General features: G+C 38.6%; 5 protein-coding genes across 5 annotated transcripts; 1 reads left to right on the plus strand and 4 right to left on the minus strand.

Moving 5' to 3' along the window:
* Window positions 1–24: 24 nt before the first annotated feature.
* Window positions 25–510, minus strand: LOC127259072 (uncharacterized protein At5g01610-like). The gene has a single exon (XM_051286219.1). The coding sequence runs from the start codon at window positions 508–510 to the stop codon at window positions 25–27; it is 486 nt and encodes a 161-aa protein (XP_051142176.1).
* On the minus strand, window positions 242–3,395 carry LOC127259029 (exocyst complex component SEC15B). Its single transcript, XM_051286162.1, has 2 exons — window positions 898–3,395; window positions 242–500 (listed from the first exon to the last, which is right to left on the minus strand). Exon 1 carries the CDS (start codon window positions 3,318–3,320, stop codon window positions 918–920), a length of 2,403 nt encoding a protein of 800 aa, XP_051142119.1. The 5' UTR covers window positions 3,321–3,395; the 3' UTR covers window positions 242–500; window positions 898–917.
* Window positions 3,396–4,496: 1,101 nt separating this feature from the next.
* On the plus strand, window positions 4,497–6,454 carry LOC127259033 (60S ribosomal protein L18-2). The gene is made up of 5 exons (XM_051286165.1): window positions 4,497–4,622; window positions 4,700–4,789; window positions 4,878–5,006; window positions 5,521–5,703; window positions 6,147–6,454. The coding sequence occupies exons 1-5, from the start codon at window positions 4,620–4,622 to the stop codon at window positions 6,303–6,305; spliced, it is 564 nt and encodes a 187-aa protein (XP_051142122.1). The 5' UTR covers window positions 4,497–4,619; the 3' UTR covers window positions 6,306–6,454.
* A 74-nt stretch (window positions 6,455–6,528) lies between these two features.
* LOC127259032 (metal tolerance protein 2) lies at window positions 6,529–11,149 on the minus strand. Its single transcript, XM_051286164.1, has 12 exons — window positions 10,563–11,149; window positions 10,380–10,449; window positions 9,947–10,044; window positions 9,708–9,862; window positions 9,405–9,520; window positions 8,646–8,742; window positions 8,281–8,365; window positions 7,883–7,945; window positions 7,646–7,751; window positions 7,290–7,429; window positions 7,113–7,204; window positions 6,529–7,032 (listed from the first exon to the last, which is right to left on the minus strand). The coding sequence occupies exons 1-12, from the start codon at window positions 10,935–10,937 to the stop codon at window positions 6,897–6,899; spliced, it is 1,533 nt and encodes a 510-aa protein (XP_051142121.1). The 5' UTR covers window positions 10,938–11,149; the 3' UTR covers window positions 6,529–6,896.
* A 133-nt stretch (window positions 11,150–11,282) lies between these two features.
* Window positions 11,283–19,303, minus strand: LOC127259030 (homeobox protein LUMINIDEPENDENS). Its single transcript, XM_051286163.1, has 14 exons — window positions 18,855–19,303; window positions 18,742–18,769; window positions 18,189–18,319; window positions 17,661–18,007; window positions 17,489–17,582; window positions 17,312–17,405; window positions 16,800–16,926; window positions 16,654–16,705; window positions 16,530–16,573; window positions 16,362–16,444; window positions 14,185–14,598; window positions 12,957–13,489; window positions 11,931–12,398; window positions 11,283–11,861 (listed from the first exon to the last, which is right to left on the minus strand). Exons 1-14 carry the CDS (start codon window positions 18,999–19,001, stop codon window positions 11,496–11,498), a joined length of 2,928 nt encoding a protein of 975 aa, XP_051142120.1. The 5' UTR covers window positions 19,002–19,303; the 3' UTR covers window positions 11,283–11,495.
* Window positions 19,304–19,461: the final 158 nt, after the last annotated feature.

Raw genomic sequence — 19,461 nt, forward strand, 5'->3', positions numbered from 1 at the left:
TTCAATCAGAGGAGAAATAAGCCTTTAGAAACTGAATGCTCCTCCACTCACCGTCACCGGAGTTGCACTTACACAGTCAAATCCACAGCCACACTGCGGACTCTCGTTGAAATTGTCCACCGCGAATTCAGCCGACGCGATACCGACGGATAATTCCAGATTGTTGCCATCAGAAGTCACCTCGATGATATTCACCCAGAAAAACAGAACTTTGACCTGAATCCCCGTCAGATTCCTGATCTTTCCACTCGAAATCGTTCCAGTGATTTTGGTCTTGTACTTGAGGTCATATCCGGCGACGCTGAAGGAGCAGGTTCCGTTCAAATTAACGACGAACTTCCCTGTGTCGGCGTCCAGTTGGTAGGACGTCACGCCCTGGGGTAAGAGACCTACGGGGAAACTGTAGCTTTGGAGAATTTGGTACACCGTCGGTGCGTCGGTCGCAACAACCTCCGGCACGGAGGCGGCGAGAGGAACTATGAGGAGGAAGAAGGCGGTGACTAGAGACATGACAAGTAAAGTGAAGATTTCAATTAAGCGGCGATCTGCCCGTATTTAATAGATGCAGTAACTCTCAAAACGACGCCGTATCATGTTATAAAAGCATTGTACTTAACAGCATTGACCAATCAGGCAATAAATTCTCTAGTACCTCCAAAAACTTCAAACCCGTGGTAAGAAAATGTTGCACGTAGAACAATAAAGAATCAAATATTTCTAAAGCAGAAAAATACCAAAGAAGTATTATCAACAAGTTTCACAAGAATCGATTACAACAAGCATGTGCCAAACTAGCAAATAATACAAGAACAGAAACAAATTTCTATAATGGAGAAAGCAATAAATCTGATAGGAATCAACAATCGAAAAGCCCTTGTAAAGAACATACATACTTACAATGCAGTTTCAGCTGAGTTTCAATTCACGTCCTTGAGTTTTCTTATCAATGTGTCCAAAGATTTCTTCTTAGGATTATTCTGCCTGGAGCCTCTCGTTCCAAAGGAACCAAATAAGCTGTCGGATTGATCCCTTAGCTTCTCAGAAATAGCAACAACTTTCCTGTAGTCGAGCGCGCTGTAACTCCGCTCTCGGATAACCGGATTCAAATAGTTTTCGGGATGATTGCTGAGGAGCAAATTAACCATTTGCCTCGACTCGATGAGCGCTGATTTCAACTGAACTGCTTCTGCTTCGGAGAAAAGAGGAGCTTGATTCTCTGCAAATGATTCGAGCATCCGAATATCAACATCTAAGCCCACAATGGCATTGATGGTGAACCTCTTAACCGACTCTAAATGCATCGCCCCAATGATCTTCTGCGAAATGTGGGCAAGAACATCTTGGAGGACACGCTTCAGCACTTGAGCCGGTAAGATTTGCTGAGCAGTAGAAACCAGAGTTTCCAAGAATATAATAACCTCGTTCACGTATTCATTCCCACCCTGAGGAGCTTCATCAGCCGTCCAATTCACATTCTCAATCAACGTCATAAAACCATCAACCTTCTGCTTCAACAGCCCCGAGAGCTTCTCTTCAGCTGCATCACGGGCTTTTGTAAGAGGAAATTGTCGCCTACCCCTCTCTGCTATCCGTAAGGGAATACCCGAGAGCTGTGCAGCATGGCGAAAGAAGAAATCACACGCACGCTCGAATACTGCCATATTTGCAGCCATCTGCATAGCCTGAGTAACTCCACCGATCGAACTGTTAATAACTTTCAACAGAGCCTCATCCAACACCTCAACAAGGAGCCTGTCCAAGTACTTCTTAACCACATCATAAAATTCAAGCTGTCCACCATACGACAAGAAACTCACAGTATCAGCAATAAACGACCTCACAATTCTGCAGCAATCAGGCACAGTAGCTGAAAATGGTGCTATATATGGGAATGCCGGCATGATGTTCGAAGTTTGTAATTGAAAAGAGAGGACGTTCATGGAGTATTCGTACTCCTTCTTCATATACATTTGATCTAACTTATCTGCAGCCAGAGCCTCAGCAATCTGCTTACGGCAATCTGACAGTAATAACTCCTGATATTTGTCCCTGTGCTTGCTCAGCACATCAAGCAGAGCATCAATTGGATACCCAAATCTACGCAGCGTAACAACCAGCAAACTAACGTAATCCTTAATCAACAACAAATGACTTGCTGTTTGCATCCTGGAGAATTGATCTTCCAACACTGAACACATCTTGTTCACGGCAGTATCCCACAAATTCTCAACTTCCATCTTTGATATCAACCCTCCGGCAGTCCTCAATATCCGATCCTCAACTATGAAAAACCCAGCAATTTGTGCAAAAAATGTCTGATGCGACTCGAGGAAAGGTGTCATGGACGACACCTGAAAATCAGAAGTTAGCTGCAACTTCCTATTCTCGAAATAATACTTTTTAAACCTATCCCCAAGCCCCATAGTTTGATTTATATGATAAGACCTATATAATGGCGTCAAATCAACCCCTATAATGCCATTACCTCCAGTACTAGCATCAACAATTCCGTCAATCTCGTCGTCGCCTTCTTCTTCTAGAGCATAAACAGTGTCCCTCAAGCTAAGCCTGCTCTGCTCCTCGGCTTGGCGCTGTTTAATCCTCAGGTCTTCTTCCCTCTGGCGTGCAGCGGAAGCTTGTCCAATGGCGAGTTGACCTAAATTTCGGCTCTCAGTACGGATCTCAACCAACCAATCGCCGAACTCTTTATTCACTTGTCTCTCTATGTGAGCCCTAATGGCCGGGATCTGCTTCTCCAGCATTCTTCTTAACGTGGACGAAGGCGTTGTGTCGTGAAAATCCGCTTCAATCGAATCCAAACACCTCAAAGTCATGTAGAAATTGTTGCTGGTGAGGTGAGAATTGGCGCGTGAGCAAAGCTCCATGAGCCGAACGCACTCTGTGAGCGAATTAATCGCGAGCGTTATGTTGGAACACACGTTTCTGGCCTCGATGAAGGAGTCGAGGGAGGTGAGGAGGGGAAGGGCGACGTCCTGCACCTTAGAGTTGGAATTCGAAAGTGCGGATTTGAGCGAATCGACGTCGGAGAGGAGCGATCGGAGGTCATCAACGGCCGTAATAAAATCCTGGTAGTGAGCGCGGCACACATCTTCGATCTCCGACTCCTTCGATTTAGAGAAATGCTTGAGTTGCAGGAGCAGCGTCTCAGGCTTGCCGGCGGCGAACACCTTCCGCACGAAGGGTCCGATGTCTTCGCCGTTACATATTGCCAAGGAGAGGAGAAGCTGGTCCTGCTTGTCGGTTGAGTCGCCGTTCTCCGCCGCTGATACAATTTTCCGGCGAATCATTGCGCCGTTCATCTTCTCACGCGGCACAGGCGTCAACGCTGAGCTGTCGCAGACAATGGTGCGCTTCTGCTACAACTCAAATCCAAGGGGTTATGAAAAGGTTCTGGGATCAGATAAGAAGAACCTTACCAGGTCCGGGACCTAGGAACCAGGCACACCCCGCGACATCTCTCGTGTGGGGTCCACAAAAAAATGACATGAATTATCAATTTTCGCTGGTGTTAGGGTCCAGAAGTCCCTTGCGATCCAAGGGCTGTCGAGTGGAGTTGTTATTAATTAACGGTCAGGATCGTATCTGACGTTATGCGTATAAAATTATTTATGAATTTTCCTTCAATGATTATTCGCTTTTTCCAGATGCCCTTTCCGATTTCCTTTTTTATTTTGTCAACTATAAATTAATAATAATTAAAAAGAAAAAATAGTTTCAACGAAAATAATGTACCAATAGGTATTTGCTTTTAAATGCTATAAATATTAAAATAATATCCGAATTTTAGGGGTTTTTTTCCTTGTCTTCCCTTTGTAATTCAATTTTTTAAAATTTTAATTTAAATAGTAATTAAATATAAAAAAATAAAATTTATATAGGACTGTGGGAGATGTATATAATAAAAAAATTGAAATTACAAACTTTAAAGAATAATATGTTTAGGTGGCATCATACTTTAGACGACACGTTTTAAAATTACAAAATCAATCATACGTTTAGTGTGATTTGTCTTAAAATATTCAATGCCAATTATATATGAAAATATGAATCAATGGAGATTGTCAAATAAAAATGTATGAATTTTAATAAACTATTTCACAAAATAAAATAGGATGAATTATGGTTTTTTTTTTTTTTTGGGTTTGGATTTTGGATTGGGATTTGAATAGTAAAAATTTTGAATTTGAATAGTTGTATGATGTGATATAAATAGGGTTTGATGTGATGTTTTGAATGTAAAATTGATTTTTAGTATAATATAAAAAATGAAAAATAGATGTTTGATTTGATATTTTTGGGAGCAAAAAATTGAATGAATAGTAAAAATCCTCCAAAATCCTTCAAACAAACACACCCTATCTTTCTTCTAGCATCTCGATTTAATCTAACTATTTGAGTGCAACAAAAACTTTTAAGGGCTGATAGTAAATAGGCCCAACACATCATCGGGCCCATTGTAAATCAGGGTTGGCCCATCGAAACCTACGGGACATCGTTTATTAGCCGCTCTGCCAGTCACAACTCGGCTGCCTCAAACCCTAGTTTCATTCTCTCATTCGACAGGCGGCGGTGGAGGAGCGGCAGCAGCAGGTGGAGCCATGGTACGTCTCTTTTTCCCAAAGACAATGTATTTCTATTTCTCCTTCATAGGTTTGAATTACTTTGCTTTGGCTTCCAGGGTATTGATTTAGTTGCCGGAGGTAAGAGCAAGAAGACCAAGCGCACTGCCCCTAAATCCAATGATATTTACCTGAAACTTCTCGTCAAGGTTTGATTATGTTTTAAAATTATGTTTTCGAATCTTTATTGTGATATGTAACCTAGACGATCTTATATCGCGTCTGCTTACGTTGCAGTTGTACCGATTTCTGGTGAGGAGAACTGGAAGCAGGTTCAATGCCGTGGTACTTAAGAGGTTGTTCATGAGCAGGGTGAACAGGCCACCAATCTCCCTCTCACGTCTGATTGCTCTCACGAAGGGGAAGGTATTGATTTGATAAACTCCATCTTGTAGATCGCCCTTGTTTATTCTTTATAGGAAAATTTTGTACTCTTGTCGTCTTGGCTGTTATTTGTGTTCCATTTAATTTTCACCTGGATGTTGGGAGGCAGTAGATTATCAATTTATAAAGATATGAGAGAGGTGCATTGAGTTACTAATTTTTTGAATATGGCTGCGTAAGTATGAACTATTGGTTCAAACTTCTTACAATAAAGTTTCAGCCTTTAAAACATCGCCTGAAAATTGGATGAAGCGACATGGATTTATCTTTGTGGCATTTTTCTGCAAAAGCTTAAGTATCCTTGAGTTAACAACATAGGGATAAGGATGTCCTAATTGGGATTTTGAATAAGACAACCTTTTGATGTCCTTTAGTTAGCTCAACCTTTTGGTTTGAATCTTCTGCTGCACATTCTGATATTGTTACACTATTGTGTTTACTGAAATCTTAAATATGCATATTAATTTTTGTACATAACGTGGACATCATCTGGCAGGAGGACAAAATTGCAGTGATAGTTGGTTCCATCACTGATGATGTCCGGGTTCATGAAGTTCCTGCTCTTAAGGTCACTGCTCTAAGATTCACTGAGACTGCAAGGGCAAGGATTGAGAAGGCTGGTGGGGAGTGCTTGACTTTTGACCAGCTTGCTCTTAGGGCTCCTCTTGGGCAGAATACGGTAATGAAATGCATATCTCAACCTTTTGGTTTAAATCTTCATCTAAACATTTTGATCTTGTTACACTATTGTGTTTAGTGAAATCTTGAAAATGCATATTCTTGATTTTTGTGCATGACTTGGCCTTTTGGTGCTATTCAATCTTGTTATGGAAATTTCAAAGCTATGGAAATTAAGTTTTGTGGTCAGATATGGTATTATTGGCTGAAGTGAAATCTTGTACCTTGTATAAAAGATAGAGTAGTTTTCATTGTACTCTTGTCACCATTGATACTGCCATAGATTGCTTCTTAATCTTAGAAGACAATGTATCAGACTGCAACCTTTTCATGAATTGTTAACTAGTTTACTTTCAATTTTTTACAGATGTGTAGCCTTTGGCCTTGAATCCCTCCTCCAAGCCAATATTGCTAACTTATCCATTCTGATCCTTTATCAAACAGGTACTCCTGAGAGGTTCAAGGAATGCCCGAGAAGCTGTCAAACACTTCGGTCCTGCACCTGGTGTCCCACATAGCCACACCAAACCCTACGTCCGATCCAAAGGAAGGAAGTTTGAGCGTGCTAGGGGCCGTAGAAACAGCAAGGGTTTTAGAGTGTGAGCTATTCATTAATAGTTTTCGAGTTTGCATTCAGAATTGTCTGTTGGATTTTGCCAAGTAATGGGATCTGTCTCCCGGGATTTATTTCTTGAATTATATATTTGTTTCTGAAGGTATTTAATATATATGCTTGCTTTTTATTGGCTAAATGAATTTTACACCTTTATGGACCTTGTTTCTATATGTGTTTTCCTGCTGCATTTGTAATTGTTAAGTTTCAGGTTCAACTTGGCTATTAAATGTTATATTATAAGCACATTCCACATCATAGATAAACACAAATTAGGTACAGAGCAAGCAGTGCATTGCTTGATGATTCATATCAAGAACTCACATTCTCTTCTCATTGTAATGTACTTAGCAGACAGGCAAATCGGCCCGGCTAACCTAAAATCTAACTATGAACATTTTCCGTGCAACAACTTTAGTATATGCTATCGAAGCTAGAGTTACATGAGCTGCTGTGAGATTTGGTATTGTTATTTATTGTAACTCACTCCCGGTTTAAAAACGTCTGCATGCTCTCATACTACAGTAGAGTAGTGTAGACTAACCTCCGAATTTCGGTCATCTCTTTGACATAGGAGAATATCAGCAGCTATCCTGTTGTTCGACTTTTAAGTTGGGCACTGGGCGCCCAAGTCGGAGCTGAATTGATACATGTATGATGTTAGGCAATGCCTCCAAAATATTCTTTTCGGCTTCTTCAGCAACCTTGACCGCATTTCTGGTTTTTGTGCAACATAGTCATCAAGATTACAACTACAGAGTAGCTCTCTATAGGAGAAAGATTCAAATTAATTGTACCTAACTAATGTGTCGAGGGGCATGGAGACCTCGACTTCAAGAAGAATGTGACCTTCCAATGAGTGGCGGGTTATTCTCTGCACTTCCATTCTCTAAATGCGCAAGAAAATAAAAATATAATGAAAAGGGGATGAAGAGAATGAAAAACATAATAATATTGGCAAAATTAGCTCATACGTCGGAGAAATTAGTTGACAAAATGCTGGAAACAGTTTCTTCAATATCCGCATGCTCCAATGCTACATTATCAATATGATTTTTTGACGAACTCCTTTGGTGGTTCATGACATTCCCCGAAATATGTGATGTGGATGGGACTACAAGAATCAGAAAGGGATTTTTTCACTTTATGAACAAAGATCAATCATAATTCAACATGTGAAAATTGTAGCAAGAAAATGAAACTCTAAACAGGATCATGGGGGCACTAAAATAGAGTATAGCCAAGTGCCAAACTGTAACCGAGGAACCTGTTTTTCTACTATTTTTTCATTCCACAGTGAAGCCCTTAGCACATGGGAGAAACTGATTACCTACGTGTATGAAGACTTCAGCTACTTCTGGATGCAACTGTTGAAGTTGATGTCGAACATTTTCTCCAACATCGTGTGCAGCACTCACACTTGAAAAGGGATCTACCTGAATTTATAAATGAGGCCTTCTTTGAAATGAAACGTTACGTAAATTATAAGCCGGCGTTACACCATTAGAACTACGAGCATTTTTAAGTACTAGTAATCTACAAAACAAGACAAGGCAACCCAACGGACCTCAATGTTTACATCAAGATACAAAGATGACCCCGCTCTCCTTCCTCTGAGGTGATTGTATCCCTACATGGATCGACAAAACTATTTAGATCCCAAGGAGATTCTTCAGACATCAGAATTTATACATGTTCACTGTAAGGTTAGATGTAATCATGTAAAGAAGTAAATATAAGAGAATCAGCCCCCACCCAACACATGAAAAAGGGAATTTCTCAAAATTAAGTCAATAAAATAGTGTACATTGCTGTGCCATTGGAACAAGATTACTGGCAAGATCAATAATGGGAGAAACAAACAGTGGAAGGCATATGACAGTAAGAAACATCAATATCTACGATGGACAATGTGAGGAGTATCATTTTAAAAACTAATTCTGCAGAAATTTGAAATTGACTTGCCTTGACTCCCTCAACCCCCGATATTGTGTGTTTATAAGGTTCCAGGTTTTCCGGTGGAAGAGCAGCATCCACCAATTCCAAGATGCTAAATTCAAACACATGAATATGAAATAAAACAATGTTATGGCAAACGTTGATAAATCATAATAAAGCCAGTATTCTATTGAGGAGCAAGTGTTAAAAAACCGTTGAACCTGATAACAAGTACAGAGGGAGAGAGAGAGAGACATAAAAAAACTCATTGCAGAAAACTATCTAACTGGACTGTTCTTTTTATCCATTATGGATACAGATGTGTACAATGAGGGAGCATGAGAAGCGGTAATCCCTTCAAATAAAAAGGGGAACATAGAATGATTATTTACCTCTGATGACCACTCTCAATTCCAGCTTTGAAAATCATTCCAGAAACAAGAAGTCCAGCAAGAGGATCAAGAAATTTAACCCCAAGAATCGCTCCACCTAATTTAACAACAAACGCCCATTAGTAACATTTGAGAAATAAATCCTAAATAAGGATGGAAGCAGAATTTAAAGCATATAATAAAATATCAATTTTCAACAAGATTATGCATCGATGAACAAGAAAGAATGAACTCAAGAGTTCTTAGATTGATCACCCTTATTTGTTGGCCACCTTACCTCCTAAGATCATACTAAATCTTGAACTTAGTTAATACTTGAAGCTGCCGAATTCAAAATGCCCTAAAAACATGTAGTGAAAGTGAAATCTTATCGTTAGGCATTATTACCTACACACACCAAGAGGGGTGGGTTTGGACTCTCAATAAATCTAAGTATAGCTAGCATAAGCATAGAGAGTAAAATTATATAATTCTAAATTTGAGGAGGTCTATTAATTTCGATATTGTTCTGTAACATAGATAATCTAGTTAAGTATATTTATCCCAGTATAATTTTGATATTGTGTACCCACATCTGAAGCCCCTCAATATAAGTGAAAACAGATGGGTAGCTTCCTTTCAATTCATCAAAACATTGCCCTAGAAGATATGAACAATTACTAATGATCATTAAAGCTCCAAGTTATGTACAATACTTCAGTAAAAAGTAAAAACTGATATTCAATGTCAATGAGGAGAAAGAGAAACTAAATTATTTACCAACCCCAACGAGAGCAACCACAGATGAAACTGCATCTGCTCGATGATGCCATGCATTTGCTTTCATGAGTCCACTGCCTGTCTTCTCACCAGCCCTCTTTGTTATCCAATACAACCTAGTTGATTTAAAAATATAACACCGCATAAAACAGTGAGTTTGTGACAGCTAGTTGATATTACATTTTTGATATCTACAGATTGAATTAAAATGGTGACAAATAAACAGGTATATAACTAAATCAATATGGAAATGCAAATGAAACACTTTGCAAGTAATTAGCAAAACATTATTGACTACTATACCCTTCTTTAATGGCTATAGATGCTATAGTCATGTTCAATGCTAGAATCGGGTGCTCCATATCTATTCCATGGTGATGTCCATGATCCTGGTGATTGTGTGGATGGTTATGAGTCAAGGACTGATTTACAATCTCAGGTGCAGCGGATGTGATTTCCTACATTATACAATAAAGATACGCAAAAAGGAACTCAGTTTTGAATTGTTTTCATTCTGAAATATAATATAGTATTGAACCCACCATAAGGACATCTAAAGAATGCCACGCGATGCCTCCAGCAGTCGCCAAGAGCACCCCCGAAATTCCGAGCGCGCCAAGGGTCTCAAATTTGCCATGCCCTGCATCATAAGTTAGCCATAGATTGACAAACAAGGTCACTTTACATTCCACTGAAAATAAGGCGGTCTGTTTGAAAAGACAAAAGGGATGCAATGGCCGATAGGTCAAAATGTACGATTTGATCAAATAAAATTGAACCTTAGAGCAGCAAGCAATCACAGAATTTCAATCCAATTTCACCATTAGAAACAACCAGTACAAAACACCAACACTAAACTGATATTACTTGCAGAATATACCATCAAACTTCTTAAAATGGAGAGTAATGCTAATCTAAAAACATATAAAATGAACCAAGTAAGGTATAGATACAGATAAAAGGCGGGTAGGCAACCATATGGATGTTCTTTATCCTTTGGAATCCTTGCAGCTTTATAAGACAACAATGCTACCCCGCTCAACACCTATATACCATTAAAAACAGTCATAATTAAGTCTAAGAGAAACAATGGAATGTCCTAACTACATATATATATATATATATAGGGGCAAAACTAAAGGAAAACTTCAATCATACCACATCTGAAACTGAATGAGCAGCATCCGCAATGATGGCAGTGCTGCCGGAGATGTATCCAATAAAACCTTTTCCGGCAGCCAGCCCTATGTCCGCCGCCAGTCCAAGACGGAAAATTCTATCGCCCTCCTTCCCCGAAGGAGAATCTGGATTCTCATGGTGGTGGTGGTGGTGGTGGGAGTGCCCCATATGCCATCGCCTCTGAATCCAGAAATTGGGGTTTCCAGAATAAAAATTCGAATGATCATACGAGTTAAAACTGAGGGCGGCGCAAGATCTCTTGAGAATCTTGGAATAAGGAGAAGGCGACAATGCAGTTCTCGAAACAAAAGATTCATGAATGAAGTTGAGCTTAATCAAGAACCTAAATCCCATTTCTTTTGTGCAGTGCAGAAGTAGAACTAGTAATCAAGAGGGGTTTAACGAATTTAGCTAAGGGAGAAGGAGAAGAAGATGAAAGTCCAAACGGTATAATAGAAGGCGTTCAATTTAAGCCAAAAACTTCAACCGTCAGCATCAATTCTCTTTCTATTTATTTAAAAATAAAAAATGAAGTATTTTTTATACCATTCTTCCTCAACATCAACATATCCTTCCAATTCCATTGAAGACTGCTGCTCAATTATTTCCACAGATACTGAACAAAACATGAAAATACATCTATCATTCAGCAGTTGGAAGAAAGTCATATTATTAAGGCAAGGTAAGGAGCCATCTTCATTTCATCCAATTATCAAGAATGTCCTCTTACTCCATAATCCATATAATAATAGTCCAATACAGAAAGCAGAGCCAAAGTTGCCATAACATTTCATCTCAAATAATTCCCTAATTGTACTAACACCAACATTTTTTTCTTTCTCCACCCCTCACAAACAACAAAACACCCCAAACTTCAGATATGATTCCCAAACTAGTAAAAAATAGCCACGATTATCTTGTATAGTCCCGCCAATGTTTGTGCCCGGGTGGCCCGACATTGTGATCTTGGTAACGAGAAGGGTGCACCGGATTCTGCGGCATTGTTGCGTATCTGTGCCTCGAGTTCACATCCAGCTCACGATGTGATTGGCCTGACGAGTGCTCATGTCGTCTAGACGGGCTGTTATCCGGGCTCCATGACTCGAAACCAGGCCTGTCTGTAAAGATTTCTCTACCTCCCCGGGTACCTGGCAGCATAGAATTCTCCACAGGTCTTCCTGGATATGCATTGTAATTATTCACAGTTCTGTTGTTGGGATACCCATATTTTGATTCGAAAACTTGCCCTGCGCTCAATGTGCTATGCGGTATGGATTCCTGTAAATAGGATAAATCAGTTGGCTTCGAAGGATGTGGAGGTGCAAAAGATTGAGACGGTGGCTTTACCATGGATGCCGGTGGCGCCTGAACATTGCCTAAGGATTCAGGCCACACTGTAGGCAGTGATGATGAAGGGAGAGCAGTAGACAAAGCCCGGTTAGAGTTGGCTACCAAATTTGCATTTAGGATCTTTTCTGTAGTCATATATTGTGTATTGAAAGAATTAGATAGTGTAGTTTGGTGGTACAATTGTGGATTTGTAGGGACCGGCGCCTTCCAATTTTCAGCCAACTGAATCGAAGTTTGCAGAGATGCTCCCAGAGGCGGCGGCGCCCCGCCATGTCCTAACTGCTGAACTGATGATGAAGGTTGAGATGCCATAATTGTGGAGGCTGGAATCTGAGATTGAAGTACAGTGCTTGATGGAACCATTCCTTGGGGATAAACAACTGCAGGGCCCTGATAAGTATTTCCATTGGCCACTGTGAGCTGCCGGGAGAATGGATTTCTAGTAAAGTCAGGCTTTGGCCCATTCTGCATAAAAAGACAACAAAACAAAAATTGCCCAATACAGTAAACAAAAAGATCAGAAAATGAAGTTACTCGCTACCAAACAATCAGAAAAAAATGTAGAAAATATGGATCAAATGATTGGCACAAACTTGAACTACGTAACTATTCCAAAGTGTTATCTGCAAATATCTCATTCTAGAAACTAAAAAACAATTATGCATGTTTTCTATCCATTTTTTCCTAATTAATGTATTCCTGTTTAATGACTCAATTTGTTCCATTTTGTCGATACTGTTTCATTTAAGTTTAATGCAGTCTGAACTGATTTGGGGAAATAAGGGAAGGAGGGGATAGCTCTATGCACCCTCTGCAATTTTTTTCGGCTTTCCTTGTTCAAACGTGTGTTAAGGTAAAAATTTCAGTTTCCTATGTTCATTTAATGACCAGAAGAAAGCACAGCTAACAAGCTGCACATATGAACGCCCAATGAAAGCAAGTGGTGAAAAGAATCAAACATGTTATATATGATGACTTGTATAAAACTTCACAAATCATATACAATGGAGTAAAATTACGCACCAGAACAGAGCCAGTCGTGGGCGTTGGAGATGGTAGTGAAACCTCAACTTTACTGTTTGAATTTCCGCCTAAACTGTTTGTATTTCCAGAATTAGGGAGGGAATTCACTCCTTTGGCTTTGATCATATCAAGAAGCTTGACAGTTGCGTCACTCGATAAATTTCCTGCTTGCCCTGAAGTCAATGCAAAAACTAACTCTGGGTTTTTTAACAGTTCAGCCAGAAGTTCAAGATCTGGTTCGGTCACACTGTCTGAAGATGTAGATCCAACTGGCGCTGCAGTTTCCTTGCTCTGCATTGGGGAATCAGTTGTCTCTGCAAGCTCATCATCTGGCAACTGCTCAATAGGGATTACAGGGGTTAACGTATCATCATAGTCCATTTCACGGTCCCAAGGTTCCCTTGGGTCAGATGGAATTTCATGCACTGCTCTGTAAATTATCTCTCTCTCACGTCTCTGTCTGTTTTTCTGGACTTCAAATTCTTTGCTTTCTTCCCCATTACGAACACTCCATGTCTCCCTGATTTTGATTTCTGCATGAAACAATTGTAAGCATCAGGTAAAGATGAAAGAAGAAACTATTCTGCCAGGTGACTTTACATATCTTTGTGAAAGACACTTCAATTATCTTATGCAAAAAATATATGGAGGCGCCAGCAGATGGCATTATTTTAGAGTTACTCCAAAAAAACAAACAATACTCTGACTATGACGTACCAATACATGTAACTCGTAGTTAGAAGGCCAAGATAAAGGATTCAATCAAATCCTCTAGGGAATGTTGAATGAACTAAACACAAAGATTCCAATTTCTCATTAAGGCAAGAAGGTATTCAAGAAAATATACATAGATCAGTTTATATATCTAAAAAGGAATAATAAATGGTTTAAAATATATGATTTGATGCTACCACTTCATTCTTTCTCTACTCAAAACAAACACCTGGTCCCTGTAAATTTGAATGGTATAGTTCTGTTTAATTTGAGTACTTTTATTATATTGCTTTCTTAATTAAAAATGCAGAGCCAGAAAGCAGGATATTAAGATTCACTTCCACTAATTGCTATGTCATATTGAAATTAGCTCCTGAAAATGATCACCCTAATATAGATTTCACAACTCACATTTAAACATTTGGTGGATAAACACATTTAAGATCCCTGGGATCAAGCCAACACAGAAGGAAATAAAGATAAAATTAAAAATAAGAGGTACACGCAAATGAACCTGGAGGAATCATCCATGGGATTTGTATTCTCTTGCATCTCTTCCATGGAGGCTCCTCCAAATTTAGCGTCGAAGTTGCTGGTGGATCAGAACGTTTGATGCCATCATTCTCAACTATCCTCCGCTCCTCCAGTTCTGCCCGGTCACGATTTTTAGAAACTGATGTTGGGGGAGTGGCATTTGAAGCCGCACATAGATTTGGATTTTCAGGCTTTATTTTTTCATCAGGATCAGCAGGCATCTTCCCATGTTTACTCTGCATAAATTGAGCTCGCATCTTTGCTTTCTGTATATCATCCGCAGAAAGTGGGCGGCTTTGAATTGTTGATGATGATTTTGCAACCTGGGGACCCCGCGAAGGCAATCTTTGACCAGGCTGTTCTACCAGCTGAACTTTCCTTCTTTCTCGAGTATCTACAACTTGAGGTTAAGGAGCAACATTTCCAGAGCAAAAAAGAATGGAGGAGAAAATATTTTTCATGCCTCAGTAATAAACAACACAACATAACTAGCAGTAACAATGTCGATCCATCCAGGGCAACCATTATACCATATTAGTAACTGAAGAATGTCAGCTGTACATACCACAAATGGTTCCCAGTAACATGTAAGTTTTGAATCAGTTTGGAAACTAAGCAAAATATCAATTCTGCATTTTACCAAAAAATATGAAAGAAAAGGAGATAAAAGGAGATATGATACATCAATAAGTTACCAATTCCAGCAAATCAAGGACAACAAAATAGTCAAATCTTTGATTCCTCATTAGTATCTATACCATAAAATTTAACGCTTTGTTAACCATCTCAAACTTCTGCATTCATCAAATTGAATTTTCCGGGAAAATTACAGGAAATTTAAAGTGTTAAAAGTTCTACAATTCGAACTCTAGTATTGGTAGGCTTCCAATTCAAACATACACATGTACTTAATTCAAGTTGTAACATAAGTATTTAGCAAGGTTAATTTAGTATAAATGGACAATACTTTACACACTTACTGTGAGGAAAAAAAAAAATCACAATAAAATCCATATTTCCATATGCTCCATTTTCAATGTAGCAAAGATAGAGAAAAGAACATTCTTTAAATAGGATTTTGGATAATAGCTATGATCTTTAACCCGACTTCCAACATTTCCCAGGTGCAACTCACATGTTACCTGCTATGTAGTAAAAGATATCAAGAACTTCTAATAGCACATCTAGAATACAGCCTAGCAAACTTCAACCTTCCTCTAGAACCATGATTCACGAAGTAATCCATCCATAAAACTGTCGTGTCCTCCCATAATAGACATTTGTACTCATACACATTCTATAATCAGACTTAAAATACAACTTCAAAACAAGCCTACCAAGGATGCAACAAAAGAAGAAAGCTACACTAGAATCAAGAATCAACAGTTTGAATTTGCACTAAACACAATCAACCAAGAATCTATAAAGAAATTCATCCAGCTATTAAATCTGCAAGGATTTTTTATAGGCGAAGAGTTGAAACCCAAAAGCTATGCCGATCCCAAAATGCTCCCAATCACCTAAACTTGTCCACCATCAATCTAATTTTGTTCTGCTCTTAGATACTCTGAATTTGAAATGTAATATAGAACCACCAGTGTTCTGAAAATGATCTCTAAAGACTCCTTTATGTGGGGGGGGGGGGGGGGGGGTTAGCTTCTGTGAATGTTTGGCGACCTGAAGAAGAGCCTTCTTGGTAGTTCATTCATTAATTAGCCTTATTTAGTGGTTAAAATCATTCTCAGCTTGCATTTGCAGATCTAATGATCTTGTAAAATATGTGACATAGATTTTTGTTTGCATTCACTTCTAAGGATCTTATATTATCCGTGGTCATTTCAGTACTGTACATCATTCTGTTAACATAATAGCATCAGATACTTCAGCATCGATTGTTCGCCAATCCATGGATCATTGACTAGATAATGGTTGGATTTATATTGAGAAATATAGGATGGCTTATGGAAAAAAATTGGAAATGTATCCGTCCGATTAAGACATGGGAGTGTTATGTGATTGTGGTACGATTCTCATTTAGAATGCCAAACTTTGAGAAAAGGATTATGATAGTAAGAACTAATTGCTCAATCAGTAGCTTCCATCTATAGAAATTTTAAACTCAGCTCTACAGTAAATTAAAAGTCAGTAGAAGGATACGGGATTGCAGAACACCTCTTCTTTTATTGGTGTCATCTCCAGGTGCTGTAAGCATTTTCAGAGGCTGAGCAGCATCCAACTTCCTGCGAAAGACATCTTGCTTAAAATGAATCGAAACAAAATAAATTTTCAAAACATACATAACAAGCCTAATGACAAGCTGCATACCTAAGGTTGTCCGGATTGTCAGACAGTAGTCTCAGGACTTCTTCCTGAAGTTTTCAGGTGTAAAGTAAGCACCATATACTAACGTGTTTTGAACAAATGTTAAAGAAAATCCAAAAACACTTACAGAGTTTTCAGATTTCAAATCCCAAGAATCACTTCCCATGACCTCATTAATGCTGCATAAATACAAAGACTAAACTATAAGGAAAAAAAGAAAGAAAGAAAGAAGGAAGAAAAAAGGTATATATCCATGAAAAAATAATGTCTTGCCTCTGTTTTAACAGCATCTCATCCTGTAAATCACTGGCAGATTTCTGTCCATTGCTTTTTTTCGATAGGTTTTTGCCAAACATATTGCTCCATTTAGATAATAGAGTTCTTGCCCTGTGTGAGATATCTGATCTTCAAATCAGAAAAATGAGAAAGCTAGCAAAGGTATTTCAGGTAATAATAAACACTATGAGCAACTTCCTTATAGATACTCTTAACAACTTTTATTCTCATTAACTAAGTGGAAGGAATAAATCACAAAATTGGAAACCCCTAAGGTGGTGGAGTTAAGTGTCAGGATTATGCATCAACTGTATTAGTTTTACAATCTCAATTCTAGGATATATTTAGTTGACATTACTTTCCCCAAAGAAACCAAATAAGGACACACCATAAAGCCCAAGAAATTCCATCAATAGTCATGCTTATGCCTTAGAGAAATACAATATCATTGGTTTAACAACAATGAAATAGAATCCTCGAAAGGCCTACTAACAGGAAAAGAAGCACACCTGATGTTCTGTAAAACCGCAGTCTATTTACACTTTGCAATATTGCAGACATATGCCCAGGGAGTGCTTTCCGCAGTGGTAAGTAATCAAGCAGCTGAGAATGACAATCAGAAGGATCTAAAACCATGGGACCACTGATATTTATAGCATGTTATAATCACAATACAAAATGAGCACCTTAAGAATAACATGAAGAAAACTTGTTTGTTCCTCATTAGCTGCTTCACCTAACCATGATGCTAGTATCATCAGTCCACCTTCATTTAAAAACCTGGTAAAAAAATATGACATTAATAAGTAAAATAAACCTCATGTGCAAATCTTTAACACAAATATAAACAGGAATTACCAGTGTAACACTGAGGGATTTTCTATGCGAAGAATCCATTGCAGCAACTTAACCTGTCCCGAGTATGATTCTTCTTTTCTCATTAAACTAAATATATTTTCAACAAAATGTGGGTCTGACTCCTCCATGCCAGATAAAAGTTCATGGGACTTTACACATGAAGGTCCTTCATGAATATTCGATGGAGCAACTGTGTTCAACGGGACTGGTTCCACAGGCAAACTGGGATCTGATGTGGAGGCTTCGCCATTCATTGCATCACGAACAAAAGATCTATCATCCTTCTCTTTGGATACTCTGACAAATTTCCTCACCCTTGCTCGCTGACCCACAAAAAAATCTCTAACCTACAAAGAATAAAAAATTAATGTTATGGCCTGTGCTAAAACAAATGAAATCTAGATAAACAAGACCTTCACAAAAAGAAAGGTGCCATTTTAGTTCAAACAATCAATAAACCCAAGCCCAACATAACAAATTTTTAGAAAGTGCAGAAAAAGGGGAACATGAAATGATGGACAAAGATACCTGTGTAAGTGTCACTCCAAATTGAGCACTGATCTCCCTCGTTTCGCGCTTGCTAATTGCATCTTTGATGGAGAATACAGATTGCATGTACTTTACAGCCTTGGGATTAAGCAAATCTCTAGGTCTTTTTCCTGCAAAAACATGAAATTAAAACTAAAAATGAACATCTAAAACAAGACGAAATATATCTCACAGAATAGGCTACAAATTAAATGGGAAAGAGATTACTGTCACCTGAAACCCAACCAGGATCACTCTAGCAAACATATTTATAAAGAAACTATGCTAATTTTAGCATCATTGGTTTGACCCAAAGTTTTGTTTTGTAGAACACATGTAGATAACAATAACTATAATGCTTTCAAAAATGTGACAACTATTAATCACAACCATCATGCATTCGCATAATCACTGTATATAATTAACACAAGCTGGGACAACAAACACATCAAGTAGATAATATTAATCATACGAATATATATATATATATATGTATATACACACATATCAATACCAATATACAAGAAACATAAAAATGAAACCAAAAGCTCACCGATTTTAATAGATAACGCCCCAGCAGCCTGCATTAAAATTTTAAATGGATCAGAAGACATATTATTAACCGAATCGATGAAGAATAAGCTTTGAAGGAAAACAATATAAAACCATCTCTTGAGAGAGGGGATTGACGCCGGTTAGCTTGCACTGGGTGGCGACTACTTGCTGGAGCTTTTCGATCTGATTCTTGAACAGATCCCTCTGCGCATCCAACAAGTCCTGATACGACATCGCCGCCGACGCCGCCAGCTCCATCGATTGAGTCCCTCGCGAAAACACCCGCCTCTAAGCAGAAATTCTTGGCCACGGAAGCACGCACATTTCTTCGGGCAAAACAAACAAAAAATGAGAATTCATCCTTCCTACTGTGTCATAGGGTTTTCAGAAGTGAGGGAAGACATCGACAGGTTGAAGAGAGAGGACGGATATCCAAAGTTATTAGATATATATCTTAATTAGGGTTGTGAATTTACAAAAATTGGGCGAAATCGATCCATATATAGAGAGCAACAGAGACAAAATGCGCTGTACACATTTTAAAGCGGAGCGTACACCACACACCATCTCCAATCTCCGACCATCCACAAAGGGTTTTTGCTATTCTTGCACGTAGAAGAAAAAATTGTCCTACAATTCACCTTTTATTTTTTAAAATTTTATTGAAAGAGTACTAAAATATTGTTTTTGCTAATTTTTTTTTTTATTATTTTTTATT

Source organism: Andrographis paniculata, unplaced genomic scaffold (genome assembly GCF_009805555.1).
Source record: "Andrographis paniculata isolate CXL003 unplaced genomic scaffold, ASM980555v1 Contig5END, whole genome shotgun sequence".
Taxonomy (NCBI): domain Eukaryota; kingdom Viridiplantae; phylum Streptophyta; class Magnoliopsida; order Lamiales; family Acanthaceae; genus Andrographis; species Andrographis paniculata.